The 18,892-nt window shown below is 33.5% G+C and overlaps 4 protein-coding genes across 20 annotated transcripts in view; 3 read left to right on the top strand and 1 right to left on the bottom strand.

Moving 5' to 3' along the window:
- LOC126868560 (muscle calcium channel subunit alpha-1) overlaps window positions 1-1,560 on the bottom strand; it is a 55,854-nt gene extending 54,294 nt beyond the window's left edge. For 12 of the 16 annotated variants that reach the window (XR_007690639.1, XR_007690640.1, XM_050624136.1 and 9 more), the window contains exon 1: window positions 545-1,560. The gene's annotated coding sequence lies outside the window, so the exon portion shown is untranslated. The remainder of the gene's footprint in view (window positions 1-544) is intronic. The other 4 variants (XR_007690638.1, XM_050624149.1, XM_050624140.1 and 1 more) reach the window with 2 other exon arrangements.
- Window positions 1,561-1,761: 201 nt separating this feature from the next.
- LOC126868567 (RNA-binding protein squid-like) lies at window positions 1,762-6,768 on the top strand. The gene is made up of 3 exons (XM_050624159.1): window positions 1,762-1,925; window positions 2,151-4,109; window positions 4,217-6,768. The coding sequence occupies exons 2-3, from the start codon at window positions 3,738-3,740 to the stop codon at window positions 4,721-4,723; spliced, it is 879 nt and encodes a 292-aa protein (XP_050480116.1). The 5' UTR covers window positions 1,762-1,925; window positions 2,151-3,737; the 3' UTR covers window positions 4,724-6,768.
- Window positions 6,769-7,344: 576 nt separating this feature from the next.
- Window positions 7,345-11,038, top strand: LOC126868568 (E3 ubiquitin-protein ligase SIAH1-like). The gene is made up of 5 exons (XM_050624160.1): window positions 7,345-7,909; window positions 9,082-9,433; window positions 9,526-9,765; window positions 9,839-10,031; window positions 10,123-11,038. The coding sequence occupies exons 2-5, from the start codon at window positions 9,205-9,207 to the stop codon at window positions 10,298-10,300; spliced, it is 840 nt and encodes a 279-aa protein (XP_050480117.1). The 5' UTR covers window positions 7,345-7,909; window positions 9,082-9,204; the 3' UTR covers window positions 10,301-11,038.
- A 2,388-nt stretch (window positions 11,039-13,426) lies between these two features.
- LOC126868564 (transketolase-like protein 2) lies at window positions 13,427-18,796 on the top strand. Of its 2 annotated transcripts, none has more exons than XM_050624151.1 (8): window positions 13,427-13,653; window positions 16,017-16,162; window positions 16,251-16,440; window positions 16,557-16,791; window positions 16,876-17,019; window positions 17,095-17,268; window positions 17,351-17,566; window positions 17,629-18,796. In XM_050624151.1, exons 1-8 carry the CDS (start codon window positions 13,547-13,549, stop codon window positions 18,298-18,300), a joined length of 1,884 nt encoding a protein of 627 aa, XP_050480108.1. In that variant the 5' UTR covers window positions 13,427-13,546; the 3' UTR covers window positions 18,301-18,796. The 2 variants fall into 2 exon arrangements, with proteins under 2 accessions (XP_050480108.1, XP_050480109.1); XM_050624152.1 differs by lacking the exon at window positions 13,427-13,653 and adding an exon at window positions 14,951-15,209.
- The last annotated feature ends 96 nt before the right edge of the window (window positions 18,797-18,892 follow it).

Consider the following 18,892-nt stretch of genomic DNA (forward strand, 5'->3'; position numbering starts at 1 on the left):
TTATATTTATATGTACGCGAATATACGCGTATATACGCGATACGTCGGTGTATACGTTTCTCTACACCCTCACGCTTCCACGAACGCAGAATCGTACCAGCGTGTACCTGTTCGCGAGCTGCGCGTATTATTCATGATGCACCTAGTTACGCGTTCGCTCGTTCGTCTCTCTTTCTCTCGCTCCTCCTTCGCCTCGTCTGCGAACCACCACCACCTCCACCACCTTCTTTTCCTCCGCCTCCACCGCCTCTTCCAACCCCTCCCCTCCCTACCGTTCTGAGAAAGCTTTCCCTAACCCTCGTCGATCGCGTTCACGGCGCACACCGATCGGATGGATCGTCCGGTCTTGCCGAAAGAAACTCGCCAACTATAACCGAGCGAACAGCTCGAGGAACAGGCGCGAGAAACGCGATCGGTCGAACCGATTCTTCGACTCGACCCTCCTCTCCTTTCATCGTCACGAATATATCCGACAACGGATCGGAGAACTAGGTGGAAAAAAAGGCGTCGTCTACGTCGACGACAAATCAATCGAGTACCTTACCTTCTCGCTGCGTGCCGCTCTTCTCTCATACTACGGTTATCGTCCAGCTCGCACCCTGGCCAATCTTCTGGGCGATCTTTCGTGCAAATGGATCAACGCAATTCTGATGGCTCGGTGTCGTATCGTAAACGATACTCCAGGATCCAGACGCTCTTCTCTTCCGGGTTTCTCTCTCTCTCTCTCTCTCTTTCTCTCTCTCACTCAGTCTCTCTCTTTCGCCCTCCCTCGGTCTGCTCGCGTTCTCTGCCTAGCTCGCCTTCCCTTCTTCAGCTTTCCTCCTGCTCGCACTCGCGAAACATTGGCTTTTCCGTTGCGAGCATGGCCGTACACAAACTCTCGTCAAACCCCACTCGTTCCAGTTCGCCGTAACGCGTAGCCGTGGCCCCTTGTACTCGCGCACTTGCTTCTCGACTAGATCGTTCCGTGACCGTTCTACGACCGGGAGTTGCTCGGGCGTTGATTCGATCGGGGGGAAACTGCACGCAAACGTTAAAAACAATTTTACCAAAAATATTCACCCCCCCCGACCGGCGACGGGAAACCACCGAGCTTCGGCTTTCTCTAGGGTTTTCGAAAATCCGCTCGATGAAAAACGGCGACGATGACGACAACGACCACGGTGGCGATAGCGACGGCACACGACACGTTCGACTCAACGATATGCTGCCGGTTCGACACCAGCGACGCCTGGCGTCGCGACGCCCCGCTACCCTTCCTCTCTGCCTATGCGTCCCCTCCACCGTTCCGTCAGAACGGCTACGAGCACGGCGTCGAACAGCTCCGCGCCGCGTCCCTTCGTCGCCGCTCTTCGGCCACCAGGATCGAGCGAGATCCATCGAAGGACGAACAGAGAAAGCCGAGAATCACAAGGGAACGTACTTGACAAAACCATCGACGAGAAATAAACGCGTTACGAATGGTGAAAGAGGATCCACCTAGCCACTGGATGCGTTTCGATCAGAATCAGCTACGAGAATATAATTATTATGTTTTAATCGGTCGTAACAGATATCGGAAGACTACGACGATTCGTGAGCAAATGAATTTATCTCTTTGATATTAAGGTTATAGCATTTAGGCAATAACACGTACAAGTATCCACGTTTAAATGTAAGTGTAAATGTGGTCATCGAGAGGGTAGAAATTTCGTTTTAATCGCAGAAACATTAGCAATTTGTCTTTGTATATGGGTATACGCATCGAATAAATCGTATGTTTTCTATTGCGCGATTCGGGTGTCTATTTATACGATCGATTACGGACAAGATTGTTGCTATTTCAACAACATACGACAAAGCGTTAACGCATCCTAGAAAAGGTGATGAACGCAAGAAGTACGGTACAACTGTCGTAATAAATATAATGCCGCATCACGCGCAAGGTAAGCGTAACATAATATGAATGATATTAATTTGTAATTAAAAACTAGATTTGGAATAAATCCTTTTCGAGATAGTCTAGTATAAATCATATTTAACGAAGAAACGTAGAATTTTACCTGTCGTTAATATTTCATTGCCAATCTATTCCTCTACCTTTTATCTTGATAATCTTTAGTATTAATATTGATTTTATTGAAATTTACAATGCGAATCGAATCGGAAAGGGAAAACTGGGAGAAATCTGATATTTGATAAAGTCTTCCCGAATTGCTAAATCAAGTGGCGCCATCGAGTGAGTTTACCGGCACTTATTTTTGTTACTGGATCTGCGATAAAACAGTGCAAGAGGAGGAACGTTTTTTCGATATATGTACGTATGGAGACGTTAGTAAACACTTTTATTTTCTAATAGAAGGAAATTACATGCCCACCGTTCCGTAGTCAAGTTTTTATATGATGACAATTTTTGTACCTTTTTTATGTACGTACAAATAAGTGTGTTCTATAATTAACAACGAGTCAGTCTACCCGTAGAACCTTATTCTATTCTTAAACTGTTCCGACTGAAGAGAAAAGATAAGCCGGGGTTGCCGAGGGTCTGTGTTTTATTTATACAACCTTCTCTGTCTGACTATATTTATATACGTATATTGAGAAAGCAACGACTTTAAACGGTGCACAAACAAGTAAGAACACCACGTGTTCCTAAATTTTTAAATAAAAATTCGAAATGCATAAACGCTACGTCTTTTAACATTTGCAATAAAAAAATTTCGATTAGGCAATCGAAATCGAAAACAATTCGAGTTAATGCATTATATATGAACACTTAATACGTTACTATTTTCATTTTCATTTCTTATTCGTTACATACGTTTATATGCTGATAAAATTAAAAAATTACACAAATCTTATACGCATTACTGTTACATGTACCATGTAAATGTAAAGATTAAATGAATTACACATCGAATTTAATTAAAATGTGTGCTTATAGTGATTTGAGTTTTACAGCTTCATGGATATATTAAGCAATTTTTCCTGTGTGCATCGATTATGCATGTTACGATAATTTGCAGTAATTTGCAATAATAGAATAAATGGTATCATGTAAATTTGATATCATTGACAAAAATCAATTTGACAACCTATATAAATGTTAACCTAACCTGAATCGATCTTTATGCGAAAAATGCAGGGAGAAGTTATTGAGGCACGAACAAAGTTACGATAGAATTTTCGTGATGTCAACTGGAAATATGCAATTTTCAGCTTTCAGCGAATAAAGACCCTGATCTCACGGTTAGGAACAAAGGTGTTCATGTATTGTTCAGGTTCAGCAATGTTCAAGGACTTTCGGTAATCGTCCACTACGTGAATATGAAATCGATTAAAAAATAAGTCGAAAATTTAAGCAACAAATAAGTATACTAACCTGTCAATTTTCCAGCTTGTTGGAAAATTGATTAAAGTTAGTAATGAAACGACCACCGGAAATACACTGGAATTTCCGCCGTTGTCTGTTGGATCTGTCGTTGTGATTGGAGAGATGAATTGCGTCTGAGTAGAAAGAACGAATAGCGTCGTGTTAATAGAGGCTTAGAGGGAATCGGAAACTGTTGCTGACTCTCTTTCTTTCGGTCGTAAGCCGGCACCGGTTCACCATAAGAACCGACTGTGACGCGTGCCAACTGTTCCGAAATTATTCTGGTGCGCAGTACACCGTTGCATTTACTGATCTCATCGGTTCCACCAGCCTACCTTGTATCTTCTGACGTGCTTTTAACGCGGTAAGCTCTAAACAGTACGCGATGGCGGCGGTTGACTGTTACCAGAATCAAGCCCAGACCGAGGGTACCGGCCAACAGACACAACAGCAGTCTCAACAGCAGCAGCAACAACAATCACAGTCACAGCAACAACAACCCCAGCAACAACAAGCCACTGCCGGAATCCCAGGGAAAGATGACGAACGCAAACTTTTCGTCGGTGGTCTATCGCGTAATACCACCGACAAGGAATTACGGGATCATTTTAGTAAATTCGGAGAGATCGAAAGCATCTCCGTTAAAATCGACCCCTACACCGGTGTTTCACGAGGTTTTGCGTTTATGGTATTCGCCAATCCTAAGACAATCGACAAACTTCTGGCTTCTGGCGAGCATTACATCAATAAGAGAAAGGTTGGTTATACTGCCGAAATTAAAATCTATTGCTAAAGCTTAAGAACTACTTTCTAATTATTTTTGTATCTTATTCCTTCAATGAGATTTCCTTTGTTTTGGTGTAGGTGGATCCCAAACGGGTGAGTAAAAAGCCCCAACATGGTAAAATTTTTGTGGGTGGCCTTACTCCTGAAATTACCGATGAAGATATCAAAACATATTTTGGACAATATGGTACAATTGTCGAATTACAAGCACCATTCGATAAGGTAAAAAATCAGAGAAAGGGATTTTGTTTCATAACATTTGACTCGAAAGAAGTAGTGTACAAATTACTTAAAACACCTAAACAAACGATAAATGGTAAAGAAGTGGATGTCAAGAAAGTGAAAGTTAATCCAGACCCAAGGAATCAAGGATTTTGGGGTCCAGGCTATGGTTATGGATATGGCGGAGGCTATGGTTACATTCCTGAATACTGCAATGGCTATCAAGGAGGATATGACGATATGTATGCAAACTATGATTATGCTGGTTATGATGGGTATGACAACATGGGATATGGGGTTCAAGGTAAGCCAAGAGGAAATGGTCAGGGACCACGTCAATTTCAGAGACATCAGCCGTACTAAAAACAGATTTATAAATCCTACATACTCAAAATTTGGTGATAAAGCAAGAATATAGCAAGGAGTAGACCAACTTTGTCTGAATGCAGGCTAAGACTGAGATAGGGAAATTTGGGACAAAAGAGCTTGTAAGTAGAGTCATTGGGAAACTCTTATAGAAGCACCAAATTCCCTGATCTTTGTACATTGGGTCTGTAAAATACTAGATAGCTCTATGTACATTTACTAAAAGAGAGGAAATGAATTTTCAATTGATTTACGATTGGTATAATTTAACGAGTCAAAAGAATCATGTCTTTTTCTATCTATGCACATTTTATCACTTACTACATAAACAAGCTATTCATGAAACTATTAAAATAGATGTCCAAGTATTTTTATTAAAATCGAATACTTTATATATGAAGCTGTTTCTCTTACATAGGAACCATATATAAGCTAAAAATTGAAACGATTGATTTACTCCTATTTTCTTGTTATTCATGATTCATAATACTAACATGTATATCTTATAATTTAATACTCTAATTATTCTTTAGCATCTTAAGTTGCATTACTAAAGTATTGTTTATTATATGCTTGGTGTTAATCTTATTAGAGAACACAATGCTGTGTTGTTCACGATAGGACTTTATGTTGATAAACAGTTTCAGTTCAGAAAGCATGTGTCAGTTAGAGGTAATTGATAGAAGTAAAACAAAATACCATTCATGGACCAATGGTTCGTACTCCTAATTAAATGTACTTCTTCCTCATAAATTTATAACCTATACGTATTATCTAGTATCATCCATAATTGTTTGTACACTAAAGTAAGTTCTGTAACTTATACGAATCATAAGGTATTGTAAGAAACATACGTATCCTCGTATGTTAATATGTATATACGTGTACACATACATACATTGTACACGTGTGCGAATTAGCATATAATGCAGTAGGAATTAAGAAAAAGATAAAAATATTTCAAAATGAATATAATTAAAATATGAACGTCCTGGGTAGATACGCGAAGAGTGCGCGAGTGGTAGAAGATGGTTACAAAATATTCTAAAACAATATTTGAAATCACATCAGAAGAGCAATAAATATACCGTAATGTACACAGAATTTTATAATGAGTTATTTAGTATCTTTCTTTCTTTTTTTCCCTGTTTTCTTTTTGTTTTTGTTGATATTTTAATGATATTTTAATTGTCATGAAAACTACAGCTCCAGAAGTACCTTTAATACAATTAATGATTTCCGAATGTTGCTACACTCGTGTACTCCTATGTCTCATAAAACTCAAGTATAAATATAACAAAACTGATCATGGCTTGTTATATGAAAAATATTTTGAAGACCCTGAATCAACAGAATGTTTAAGGCATTGAAACTAGCAGAAATATAACTTTTGTATAATTTAGGCTACTATGACATTTTTTGCATTTGCATCAAACAGTTGTTCCTGTCTGGTGTACAAAGACTGCTCTTCATATCGCAAGAAGACTGTTAATGTGTAGAGTATCATTTGAAATGATACAAATACTAGAGAATTTGACAGCCAATACATCTTGTGATCTTCTGGACTAAAAAAAATGTTTAAAGATGACAAAATAAATACATATAGCAAATGTAAATATGGCATTGTGAGGATTACATTTAGGTACATCGAAATTATATTACACACAAGGCTGATAAGGCTTTAAACATTCAAGTTTTTCTCAGATGTTACAAAAGTAACGACAGTTTGGCTTAAATAAATTTCATAATACACATATACACGGAAAATAAACCGTTTTCTAAAAAAAAAAAAAAAAAAAGAAAAGAAAATATTTTAAGCCAAGCTAATTGTGCTTTTGGAAAGTGAATCTGTATACTATGTATACCATATTTGCTGCGTGTGGAAAAAATATATATATATATAAAAAAGAGATCAGATTGTGAAATTAAAGCAAATAACACAAATATTTTGTTACTATTGATTACTATTCGCCTGTTTCACCCATGACACAGTGTATATTTTAATTATAACAAAAAATAAAATATTCATTACTTGAAAAGTATTTTGTGATATTCTTCTTTCAATGAAAGCTTATAAATAAATAGAAAAGTACTCTTCTAAAAAGATTTATACAATTATCTTGAAAATGGTAATTTGATACAAATCCTTTCTCATCCTGACTTCGAATTAATTTTAATAAAAATATGAATTTCAGTTTTGTAGGTTATTATTATAGCTTTATATTGCTATAATTAGTATCATCAACATTATTTTCTATATATATGTACCCTTATATATCCCTATATAATATATATATATAGGAAGATTGCATAATCACAATAAATATAAATAAATATATATCTGAGCAAATAAAATTAATAGTGATACTTAAGATATGAATCATCGATTAATTTGAACAAGTTTTCCGATCATTTAATCCTATAGTGCTTTATCTGTAAAAAAAAATTAATAGAGGGAAAATATGAAAATATAATATAACGTAATACAAATGTTAGAAATACTTTGTCACATATGTAGTATTTTATATAAAATATTTCTATAAAAAAGAAAGACAAAATATTGCTATTTATTATTTTTGAAAATGAATGTTACAGCATGAACAAAAGTGTACATTAAAAACGCGGCTTAATACTCGTTGATGGCAGTTGCATGCGTTGCATGGGTGTAAACGGACGGACGTACAGTCGGACAGACAGCTGCAGTGTCATCATCTTGCTCTGTGCGTCTTATTGTACGGAACGAGCTTGAAGTGTCGGAAGTTCGAAAAGGAGCAAGTTGCTACTATGCCTCAGCGAAAACTAACCAAAGTCACGTTACTATTAATGTTGCCTGTTTGGCCAAGAGAATTCGCGATGTAGCCTCTTATACAGTCGATCTCATCGCGTTCGCGTTTATTCCTCATCCGATGTACCGAGAAGTATCGGGAGCATTTCGTGCAACATTTTCAAAGCCAAGTCGCATGAAATCTCCTGTTGTTGTTCTCGTAAAAACATTTGTCTATTGTCGTGTCACCCTTTGTCGTTATTCTCGACCTTTTCATCTACGTTCATATCTCCGTTGTCATCATTCTCAAGTGCCTTCTCTTTCCCTCTTTCACACTTTTAACTCACTATTTTCTGATTTCAACCACGCGAAAAGCCAGTGTATGCATCGAGTGACGTACTAATATATTTGTTATTTCGGTAAGTTTAAACATATATTTTCCATAAAATTACAAATTCATATGCTTTATCGTATTTCTTACGTAGAATTTTCCGCGAGAGAATCATCCGCTTTCTTATTTCTTGCGCATTGTTTATTTGTTGATCGCTGATTCGTCGTGACTCGTGATTTGTGACTCTCTTCACAATACTATTCCGCAAAATTTTCCCCTGATTGCTACTCTTCGGATTAAACAATCCGCGAACAAGATACCGTTTGAAAATTGCTTAAGTTGCTCGAGAAAAATTTGTCAAGTTTTTTCCTGTGACGGTATACCGAAAAGACAACGATAATTGACGCAAACGCGATAAATGGTTTTGCGATCGATGTAACATAATCCTCGTTACTTATTCTGCTTTATTGATTCATAATTATAAACAGCGTTTCTTTTATTAAAATGTTGATAAGAAGTTTAGCTTTTTCTTTGAATTAATTGATGCAAAAAATGCAAATTGTACGTATATAAAACGTATATTGAACTATCTTGTTTTTGCATAAAATTAAGTAGGTAAATGAAAGTGTTTTAAAAGAAATTGTAAATGTTTCGATTAAATGTATATTCATATAACATGGCAATATTATGAGTATTATGATCCTAGTATTTTTTGACAATAAATTTCATAACGTTACTTAAGTAAAAATTGATTGAGTAAAAATAATAAAAGGATTGCACTGACCAAAATTTTGATTGCATCATTTCAATGTCGAATAAACATCAATATATGTAATGCCTTATAACACATTGTTTTCTTTCTTTTTTTTTTTGAGTTGAAAGGTAGAATATAGTATATCGTATAAGTGATAAAAATATAGAAGCCAGATATATTCTGTAAAGTTCATTTTATCCTTACATAATTGTAAATAATGTATTAACTGAATTAATTATAAAGTTTAATAATTAAAATTATCATGAATACCCCATTATGTAGAATGATATATATAACAAAAAGTTCGTTATTTTTTATAGAGATAAAGTATAATAACACTGACAACAGCCAGATTATACACATTGCAAGATAATTATATATGTGTTAAATATACATTTCAATATATTAAAATAATTTTATATAAAATCGTAATAATAAAATCATAAAATTTTTTTATTTATAAATATAACACTCTGTAATATCTCTGAAATTCTAATAATTTGCAGATATGAGGTGGATGACTCATTCCAAAATGCATCGCATTTATTAGACATCTTCAAAATAAATGGATCTTTTTGCCAATTAAAAGGCAAAGTGTTCTTATTTGATATATAGAATAAAAGAAAAAGATGTCCCAATTAAGTATTAGTACTGGGAAGAGAGGGAGGAGTGTTGCAAGCTCCTCCGCATCTACTGTATCATCTCTAAGCAGCTCAACTGACCTAGCAAGCCTATTTGAATGTCCAGTTTGCTTTGATTATGTTCTTCCACCAATCTTACAATGCCAGAGTGGACATCTTGTTTGTAGTAATTGCAGACCAAAACTTAACTGCTGTCCTACCTGTAGAGGTCCATTAGGTATGTAGATAGCAATAAACTGGAACTTGTACAAATAAAAGTAGTTTTTAATATTGTTTTGATGAGAAATTCTTTATGAATCTGTAATGCAGGTAATATCCGCAATCTGGCAATGGAAAAAGTGGCAGGTAACGTGATGTTTCCCTGCAAATATTCAACAAGTGGATGCACAGTGTCGCTAGTGCATACTGAAAAGGCAGATCACGAAGATGCATGTGAATTCCGTCCATACAGTTGTCCTTGTCCAGGAGCTTCTTGTAAATGGCAAGGATCTCTCGAGCAAGTAATGCCACATCTTGTTATGAGTCACAAAAGCATTACAACTCTTCAAGGTAATTTTACCAAATAAGACACGCATTTGTGTTTCCTTTTATTACACAAATGTCTAAATCACTTTCGTTACAGGGGAAGACATTGTTTTTTTAGCAACAGATATTAATCTTCCTGGTGCAGTGGATTGGGTAATGATGCAGTCTTGCTTTGGTCATCATTTTATGTTAGTGCTTGAAAAACAAGAAAAGTATGATGGACATCAACAATTTTTTGCAATTGTTCAATTGATTGGTTCAAGAAAACAAGCAGAAAATTTTGCTTACAGGTATGTATGTATTATAGCGTAGGCAGCAGTTAAAATAACGATTGCCAATTGGAACACGTAATGATAATATGTAAATGCTTATGTTCAACAGACTAGAATTGAATGGGCATAAAAGGCGCCTAACATGGGAAGCTATGCCGCGTTCTATTCACGAAGGTGTTTCATCTGCAATTTTAAATTCAGACTGCCTTGTATTTGACACCTCCATCGCGCAATTATTTGCCGATAATGGAAATCTAGGAATTAATGTTACAATTTCTATGGCATGAGGAAAGCTGGAAAAAGCAGTGTAAAATATTTTAAATGTATCAAGCAGTCTTTTGATTGTAATTCAGTCTTTGCACTGAGGATTGCCCGTTATGTACATATAGCATTTTTTTACGTTACCACAGATAAATATTAGCAATATGGATGTTAGGATATGTTTGGAATGTGTTGATAAAGCACAGCAATCAAACGCTCAGTTACAGGACCTCTCTTTAGAAGCTTTAAAGTGTACTTGTATGTGATATTAACATTACACATGGAAACAATAAACAATCATTCAGTATACTTATGCTGACTTTAAAGCTTTAGCACTGAGTATAACATCAATTCCAAAATGTACCTGACACCTATTGCACACTGTTATCATGTTCTTTTAGTCACTTCTTACTGAGCCAATTTAAAAAAAAAAAACAATTTCTTTAATTTTGATGCTTACCAATTTAATTCTTTATAGAAATAACGTTATATTCTATAAAAAAAAGTAGTTTTCGTCGATAGATCAATAATGATCTGTTGATATACAGCATGGCATTATAAGTAAAAATTGATGGTACATACCTGAAGAAATCCTCTATACGTAATTTTTTACTATGTAGTAATATGTACTAAGCTGCATCAGTCATTATTTATTTTCATTTAGAAATTTTGCGTGATCGCATATTTATTGTAACCTCATCTTTGTCTATAATTATAGTTAAAAAATAAGTTCATTTTAATAAATTTACTTTCTTTTTAATTAAGACACATATTATAATTATTATCTATACTTGATACTTTGTATTTAACTTTTCATTATTTTTCAAAACTTTCATTAAGAAACTACAGTTTGAGACCATACAAGAACTCATATAAAATCAAAAGTTAGGTATAAGTTTGCAAATATACTGCTGAGAATTTATGATTATTAAGATGTGCTCAAAGATATTCAGAAAAAGTTGTTATTACTTTATTACAGGAAATCTTCTAACTTACGCTAATACACAGTGCATTGAATTATTTCTTTTGGTGAGCATTACAAAGATTGATAACATTATTCCATCTACATTAATTTTATGAAGAAAAAGTATTAGAGTATATGTATCAGCAATATATACGGGAACACGAAAGTAGTTGGTATACGATAAACAGGTGCAAAATAATAGAATAAAATTGCGCAATTTCATCCTTTTTTACTGACATAAAAATGAACAAACTTATATAAGGAGAAATTATAATTTCAGAAATACATAGTTTCACTAAATTGGTGCATAGTAGTTTTATAAATAATAAGTGACATTGTAAATAATTTTCAAACTATCGTCCGTATAAATTTTTCGAGTGTCGTGTATCAAATTTGAGGAAATTCGATGATGATTATACAGTTAAACAAAGTTGATTAACGTTTGTGCATTAAGAACAAAAGAGATTTGTGCAAAAGAAATTAAAATTACATGAGCTTGATCCTAATCAAATTTGAAATTCTCAGGTCAAACCAAAATGTGGAAGACAACCGTTTTTACATCACCATGAATAAAGGCATATAAATTGCTTAACATTCCAGATGTAAGTGAAAAGTTATTGTAAATAGAACAAATTTGACATGTGTGATAAAATTATTAATTGGTAATTAAATTAACATGTAAACATGCATATGTATGAAGTTCGAAGGAATATGGGAACCAATTGCATGTTATGCATATGTATAAGTATATATAAATATATAAGCGTGACACACACACATGATATATAACTATATGAAAGTGTATTTATATATATGTATATATATGCGTATATTAAACTTATACAATTACTTTTAAGTTTACATAAGTGTACTGCAAAATGAAATACTTAATTTTGATGGTTTTAAAGTTTCTGCAGTTTTGGCGGTTACTAAAAAAAAAAAAGACATTCGAATGTAACATTCACGTTAATTGTTATACTATCAGACGATATCAGAATATCCCTCTCCCCTATAGTCGTAATGCATCAATGGAACCGCATATTTTGCACATTTAGATGTAATTAAAAATATCTGTTGGAGAGCTATTATATTAAAAAGCTTGATGATAGATCTAGAACAGAACTGACCGGATAAAATATTACTGAAAAACAAAGTACGTTAGTAATTAAATACGATCTTAAATACGGTCAATAACGATCGTTCCGAGTATTGAAGTGCGAATTTCGTTAAAAGGATGATATGTGTATTATTAAGATGTATATACATATAATTTAATGATATTATTTAAATATTTATATATAGATATAAATCTAAAATTCATCACAATGTAAGGTTTAATTGTTCATTATAGCAATTTATTCTTACAGATAATGAAGGTATATACATATTTGTACTAATACAATCACTAAAAATAGTTAATTCACTCCTTAATTGCATACGTTTTCGAAATGTTGTAAGAATACGTTAAATTCTTAAATAACATATTCGCTATAAATATCAAGCATTAATTAATATTGAAATTTTTATAACGACTTAGTAATTTTCATTACGATGTGAAAAAAGAAACAATGTGTTGAAAGTAATGTTACATTAAGCATTAAATTATATGTAGACATTGTAGACTCGTATATTATATTATAATCTGTAATTTGGTTCTACATACAACATAAACTTTTATGGACGACGATTTTTTTATAATATAACGATAAAATTTCTATATATTCCCCTAATTTTAATTGGATAATTTATTCTCAGTTACGTATAAGATTATAAATGAATACTTCGATATTGGTAGTATTAAATATGATTAAATATAATACTACAGATCCTGTTCCTAAACGTCGAATAAATTTGTTATTACATTAATATTGTATGTGAAAGTTTGTCAAGGTACCTCTTCCATATTTGTATTATATATAAGTTACGCAATTTACCGCGTATACGTTAAACTATTTGAGAAAACAAGACCTCAAGATAATTATGTCAAAATGCTCTTTTAAATTTATAAGTAGCACAAAAACTTATTAACAATACACGCATTCTGATCTTTTTTATAATAAAAAAGAATTATGACTGTTATACGTACTATCAAAATCGATACAGTGCCATCTAGGAACAATACGAGAATATGCTTGAAACAAATCGCGCTCGAATCCAGGGTTTGAATTCTTCTCTATATTCAAGCTAGATCGTGCTTGCGCGAATTCTACTTGTTGCTCGGAAGCACGTTTCGTGGTCAGCATTTATCCGAAGTTTTCTTAAAAGATTATTACAGTTTTAAAAAGCCGTTACATCGTACACGAAGAAAATGGCAAACTATCACAAACCAGAATCGAAAACCATTCTAGAATTGAAAGATATTGCGACAAAGTTGAGAATTCATTCGATCAATGCCACACAAGCCAGTAAATCCGGGTATGTGTGATATCCTATGTTATAATAGCAATACCATTAATTAATTATTCATTGTATAAATTTCTTATAAATCAACGTAGATCGATGCACCCTTACTAATTTTCGATCATCTTTATATTTAAGTTCTAATAAAGTTTGAACACTTGTAAAATCACGCGCGAAGATTATCTCAATGAAAACTGCATGAAAGGAGAATGTTTGCTTTAGAATCAATTATGTTATACAATACATGCACGATTTTTTTTCTATTTGATACTCGATACTTAATTACTATTCGATAGTTTCTATTATTTTTATGTGGTATGATCTTAACTTTTTTTTTACATGACTCGTTCTTCCGAGTTATCATATTTAATGTTATATCACTTTTTTACATCTTCCTACATTATGTTTCATGGATCAAGGTAGTTTTATTATTGCACTTCATGTTTATGCATAGAGTTTATATCTATACGATAGTAAAAGACTATATTTTAAAATTGTTATGAACTTTCACTTTTAATGATTATTGATCAATGTGGGATAAAATATTGGAAAAATTTTCCAGAAAAATCTAATTTTGGATAAATAAATTTTTCAGTATATTTTTTCTTGAAAAATAAAGAAGAATCTATAGATACCTAAAACCTATCATATTAGAATTATCTAGGTTTCGTGTTAATCATAAATTATACCTTTATATAATTAACAATAACAATACTTTGAAGAATAGTCAGGAGTTGTCGTATCATTGCGCTGTGTATCTTGTAAAAAAATGTTCAAACTTTTTAGAAGGACAGTTATAAAAATAGACAGGAAATCATACCATGTTTTCTTATGACTTATGCAGAGCAGTCGCATAGTCAACACGTGCATAATACCAAAATGCACGCTATGAAGTAGTTACGTAATAAACATACGATAGTGTTGAAGAATCAAGAGCACATAGAATGTTGAAAGAGCTGGACATACCATATAAAATTATTTATCCTCGAATATGATAAAAACGATTGCTACATAGTCTAAGAATTTGATTCGTCTATTATTCGTCTTTTCACGATACCTGTAACTTTTATAATAAAGTTCATGGAATTATCAAAAATTTCCTTCACTATATTATTATTTTAATTAACAATTATCAATTAATCGCGATTAAATTTTTCTCCATTGGTGTCCAGAAAAACGTTATTAATTAGTATTTTTGAAATTTTCTAAGGAAACTGTGTTGATAAAACATGGTTATTATAAACCAGATATTCTTGCTATCGGTATGGTAGTTGTAGCGATGGTACGAGTTCCAAAAGAGTATCCATGAAACGTAAACGTGTCGATTTTGAAATCTACGATAGCTTGTCTGGAAGAAAGTAGGGAGCGCGCAGTTACTCGCGAGTTGCGAATTATTGTGTTCGATGTCCCTTAGTCAGTCCCTCAGTTGCTATCGAACGTTCGGTGGGAAACGACTTCCGAAATTCTCTATAGTTTAAAATGGTGCGTGATACGAACATGGAAAAACTCCAAGACCTTGCGACCAGACTTCGTATTCAATGTATTCAAGCAACTGAGGCATCAAAAAGCGGGTATGATACGAGTGAAATGTTATTCCAAAGTTTTTATAATCGCTTTGGCAAAATCGAAATACATACCATATCTTCCTCATATCATATTTTTTTCAAAACCTCGCTGTCGTGGATAGATTTGTATTATCAACACGCTGATTTTTCTTCTTGGCATGTTCAAAAATTTTCTTTGAAATTTTTCAGGAAATCAGAATTTTGCAATAATTAGTAACTTATTACATTAAAATTAAATAATTACAAATTAAGGCATCTTTGTAGGTATATCTTAATGTTTTATTGCATTTAAATATGTTCGCTATCAATGCGAAGTCAGCGATTGATAGTGCTTTAACATTTATAACATAATTATAGATAAAATTAAAATATGAAGAACACATAATATATAAAAAACAATACATTTAATTAATAATCTATTTAAGATTTTTATATTATTCCTATTATGTAGTTTACGTTATCTAATCAAAGTAATTTAACGAAGTAAATTTTGCTGATAAATTAATTTTAGTATAAAAAAGTATAATAAAAGAAGAAAGATAAATTTATTCTTTGCAATGCAGTTAATGATTAGTGTCTTTTTTGCATATAAATCGTATTACATAACTACGGCTTTTAATGATTATTCCGATATTCAATGATCGTATGATCAAAATTGATATCCTGTATGACCTTTGAAGATAACAGTTTATGATTACGAAACTTATAATTACACGTTCCGATAATCTTTGTAAAGTCGATGTATTCAAATTATTCTTCATTAATATCGTTATGAAAATTTTCTAATCTTATATATTTTTTTACTTTACATAGACATCCAACATCATGTTCTTCTATGGCAGAGATTATGTCCGTTTTATTCTTTCACACAATGCGTTACAAAGTATCGGCACCGCGTGATCCAAGCAGTGACAGGTTTATACTGAGCAAAGGTCATGCAGCACCTATTCTTTATGCAGGTAAATATTTGAAATTTATGCGCATTAACTAATCTTTATGAAGTTGTGTCAAATTCCGAGGTAACTAATAATATTTATATGGTTACAGCATGGGCCGAAGCAGGACTTTTCCCAGCAAGTGAATTATTAAATTTAAGAAAAATTGATAGTGACTTGGAAGGACATCCTACTCCAAGACTAAACTTTGTTGATGTGGGAACTGGTTCTTTGGGACAGGGCCTTTCAGTTTCTGCTGGAATGGCCTACGTAGGAAAAAATTTTGACAAAGCAAATTATCGGTATGTTGATATTGAAATAATTACCCTTTATTGTTTGTTTTATATAAAGCAATGTTGTACTTATGTTTTCAATGTATGATAATAATTATATGAATTATTTATCAATGTTTATGTAGCGTATATTGTTTAATTGGTGATGGAGAAGCAGCTGAAGGTTCAGTATGGGAAGCACTTCACTTTGCTTCTTACTATAAGTTGGATAATCTTTGTGCTATCTTTGATATTAACCGTCTGGGTCAAAGTGAACCAACATCTCTTCAACATAATATGGAAGTCTATCGCAAAAGACTTGAAGCTTTTGGTTTCAATGCATTGGTAGTTGATGGTCATGACGTAGAAGAGTTGGCCAAGGTTTGTTAGGAAAAATACATGTTCACGTATAAATAAATATTATTTATGAATATAAGAAATTTAAAATAACATTTTGTTTATCAGGCCTTCCATGAAGCACAAAATACAAAAGGGCGACCTACTGCCATTCTAGCAAAGACGTTTAAGGGCAAATATTTCCCTAATATTGAAGATCAAGAAAATTGGCATGGAAAGCCACTTGGCAACAAAGCAAACGAAGTCATTCAAGTAAGGATTGCATTTCCTACATAATAAAAATAATTTTACATTTCTCTTAGAGATTAATAAAATGTTCAATTGCAGCATTTGACTGGAATGTTGAAAAATCCAGGTCCTTTGGGATTGCATCCTCAAAAACCATTAGTCAACGATGCTCCAGCCGTAGATCTTAGTAATATTAAATTAGCATCGCCTCCGAATTACAAATTAGGAGAACAAGTTGCTACCAGATTGGCTTATGGTACTGCTTTAGCTAAGGTTTGCATCCTTTTCTTTCAGTTAGGCGAGTATAATGCATTTTGTTGTTACCTGTGTGTTATTGTTATATTTTTTGATTTAGCTGGCAAAGAACAATCCTCGCGTCGTTGCTCTGGATGGAGACACAAAGAACTCTACGTACGCAGAGAAAATCAAGACAGTTGACCCAACTAGATTTATCGAAGGATTTATTGCTGAGCAGAATGTTGTAGGAGTAGCAATCGGTGCAGCATGCAGAGACAGAACAGTCGCATTTGTATCTGCGTTTGCTACTTTCTTCACTCGTGCCTTTGATCAGGTAAAGTATGAAAATGTGAATAGAAAAAACGACTATGTTATTTCATACTTTTGATTTTGCAGATCCGAATGGGCGCTATTTCACAAACGAATGTCAATTTCGTTGGTTCTCATTGCGGTGTTTCGATCGGAGAGGACGGCCCTTCGCAAATGGGTCTGGAAGATATAGCTATGTTCCGTACAATTCCTGGTTCTACCGTCTTTTACCCATCCGATGCTGTTTCTACGGAACGTGCCATTGAATTAGCAGCTAATACAAAGGGTATTTGTTTCGTACGCACATCTCGTCCTGCCACGGCAGTTATATATGAAAACGAAGAACCTTTTGCCGTTGGCAAGGGCAAAGTGGTTAAATCTTCTCCTAAAGATCAAGTTCTCGTGGTTGGAGCTGGTGTAACTTTGTACGAAGCACTTAAAGCTGCTGATGAATTATCTAAAGTAGGAGTAAATGTTCGAGTGATCGATCCATTTACAATTAAACCACTTGATGCTCAATTGATTGTAAAGAACGCCAAAGAAGTTGGAGGTAGAATCGTTACTGTTGAAGATCATTATGCGGAAGGTGGTCTAGGGGAAGCAGTTCTTTCGGCGGTTGCTCTGGAAAGAAATGTTGTAGTTAAGAAGCTAGCTGTTACTGAAGTACCACGTTCTGGCCCTCCAAATGTGTTGTTGGATAAATATGGAATTAATGCAAACAAAATTGTTGCTGCGGTTCAAGAAATATTGAAATTGTAATCGTAGTGATTATATAAAGGTACTGGTATCGTTTTGATGTTAAAAAAATTACACAAAATCAACTGCCATATCGAAATGTACGCAAAGCTACATAATATTTTGAAAAACACATATATGAGGAAAACAGTGCATTCCGTTTGTAAGCATTTACCGTACGTTTAAAACGTCGAAAATTTTGTTCTTGTTATTATATTAGAGAAGATGGTAGAAAAAGATTGTTCTTCTTTGTATATATACGTTTCAAAAGAAAAATATTAGACTTGAAAATTGTATCAAATTTTGATACTGAAGAAATATAATTTTATATGAAAGTTTGATACGTATACTGTTTATAGATTAACACTATTTTGGAATTACCATTCTACACATAAGTAAATAGATATATCTGCAACAAGAATTTTTTATTAACTTTATCGATACCTACTACCTCAGGCGCACAATTTTTTGATGTTAAATGTTATATTAAATACAAATAAAAGTTTTATGAGGACGTAAATATCTTATTTCTGTTATTGAATACAGTAATATATACCTATATGTATAGACGACTAACAAAGAATAGACACATCGTTACGCGATCAAAGAAGACAGT

Source organism: Bombus huntii, chromosome 8 (assembly GCF_024542735.1).
Source record: "Bombus huntii isolate Logan2020A chromosome 8, iyBomHunt1.1, whole genome shotgun sequence".
In the NCBI taxonomy this organism is placed as follows: domain Eukaryota; kingdom Metazoa; phylum Arthropoda; class Insecta; order Hymenoptera; family Apidae; genus Bombus; species Bombus huntii.

Excerpts from the sequence above, each read along its gene's own strand:
- LOC126868567 (XM_050624159.1), top strand. The coding sequence starts at position 3,738 with ATGGCGGCGGTTGACTGTTACCAGAATCAAGCCCAGACCGAGGGTACC. Across the intron at positions 4,110-4,216 it reads ATTACATCAATAAGAGAAAG|GTGGATCCCAAACGGGTGAG; the intron begins GTTGGTTATACT and ends GTTTTGGTGTAG.
- LOC126868568 (XM_050624160.1), top strand. The coding sequence starts at position 9,205 with ATGTCCCAATTAAGTATTAGTACTGGGAAGAGAGGGAGGAGTGTTGCA. Across the intron at positions 9,766-9,838 it reads AAGCATTACAACTCTTCAAG|GGGAAGACATTGTTTTTTTA; the intron begins GTAATTTTACCA and ends CTTTCGTTACAG. Across the intron at positions 10,032-10,122 it reads GCAGAAAATTTTGCTTACAG|ACTAGAATTGAATGGGCATA; the intron begins GTATGTATGTAT and ends TATGTTCAACAG.
- LOC126868564 (XM_050624151.1), top strand. The coding sequence starts at position 13,547 with ATGGCAAACTATCACAAACCAGAATCGAAAACCATTCTAGAATTGAAA. Across the intron at positions 16,441-16,556 it reads TTTGACAAAGCAAATTATCG|CGTATATTGTTTAATTGGTG; the intron begins GTATGTTGATAT and ends ATGTTTATGTAG. Across the intron at positions 17,020-17,094 it reads AAGCAAACGAAGTCATTCAA|CATTTGACTGGAATGTTGAA; the intron begins GTAAGGATTGCA and ends GTTCAATTGCAG.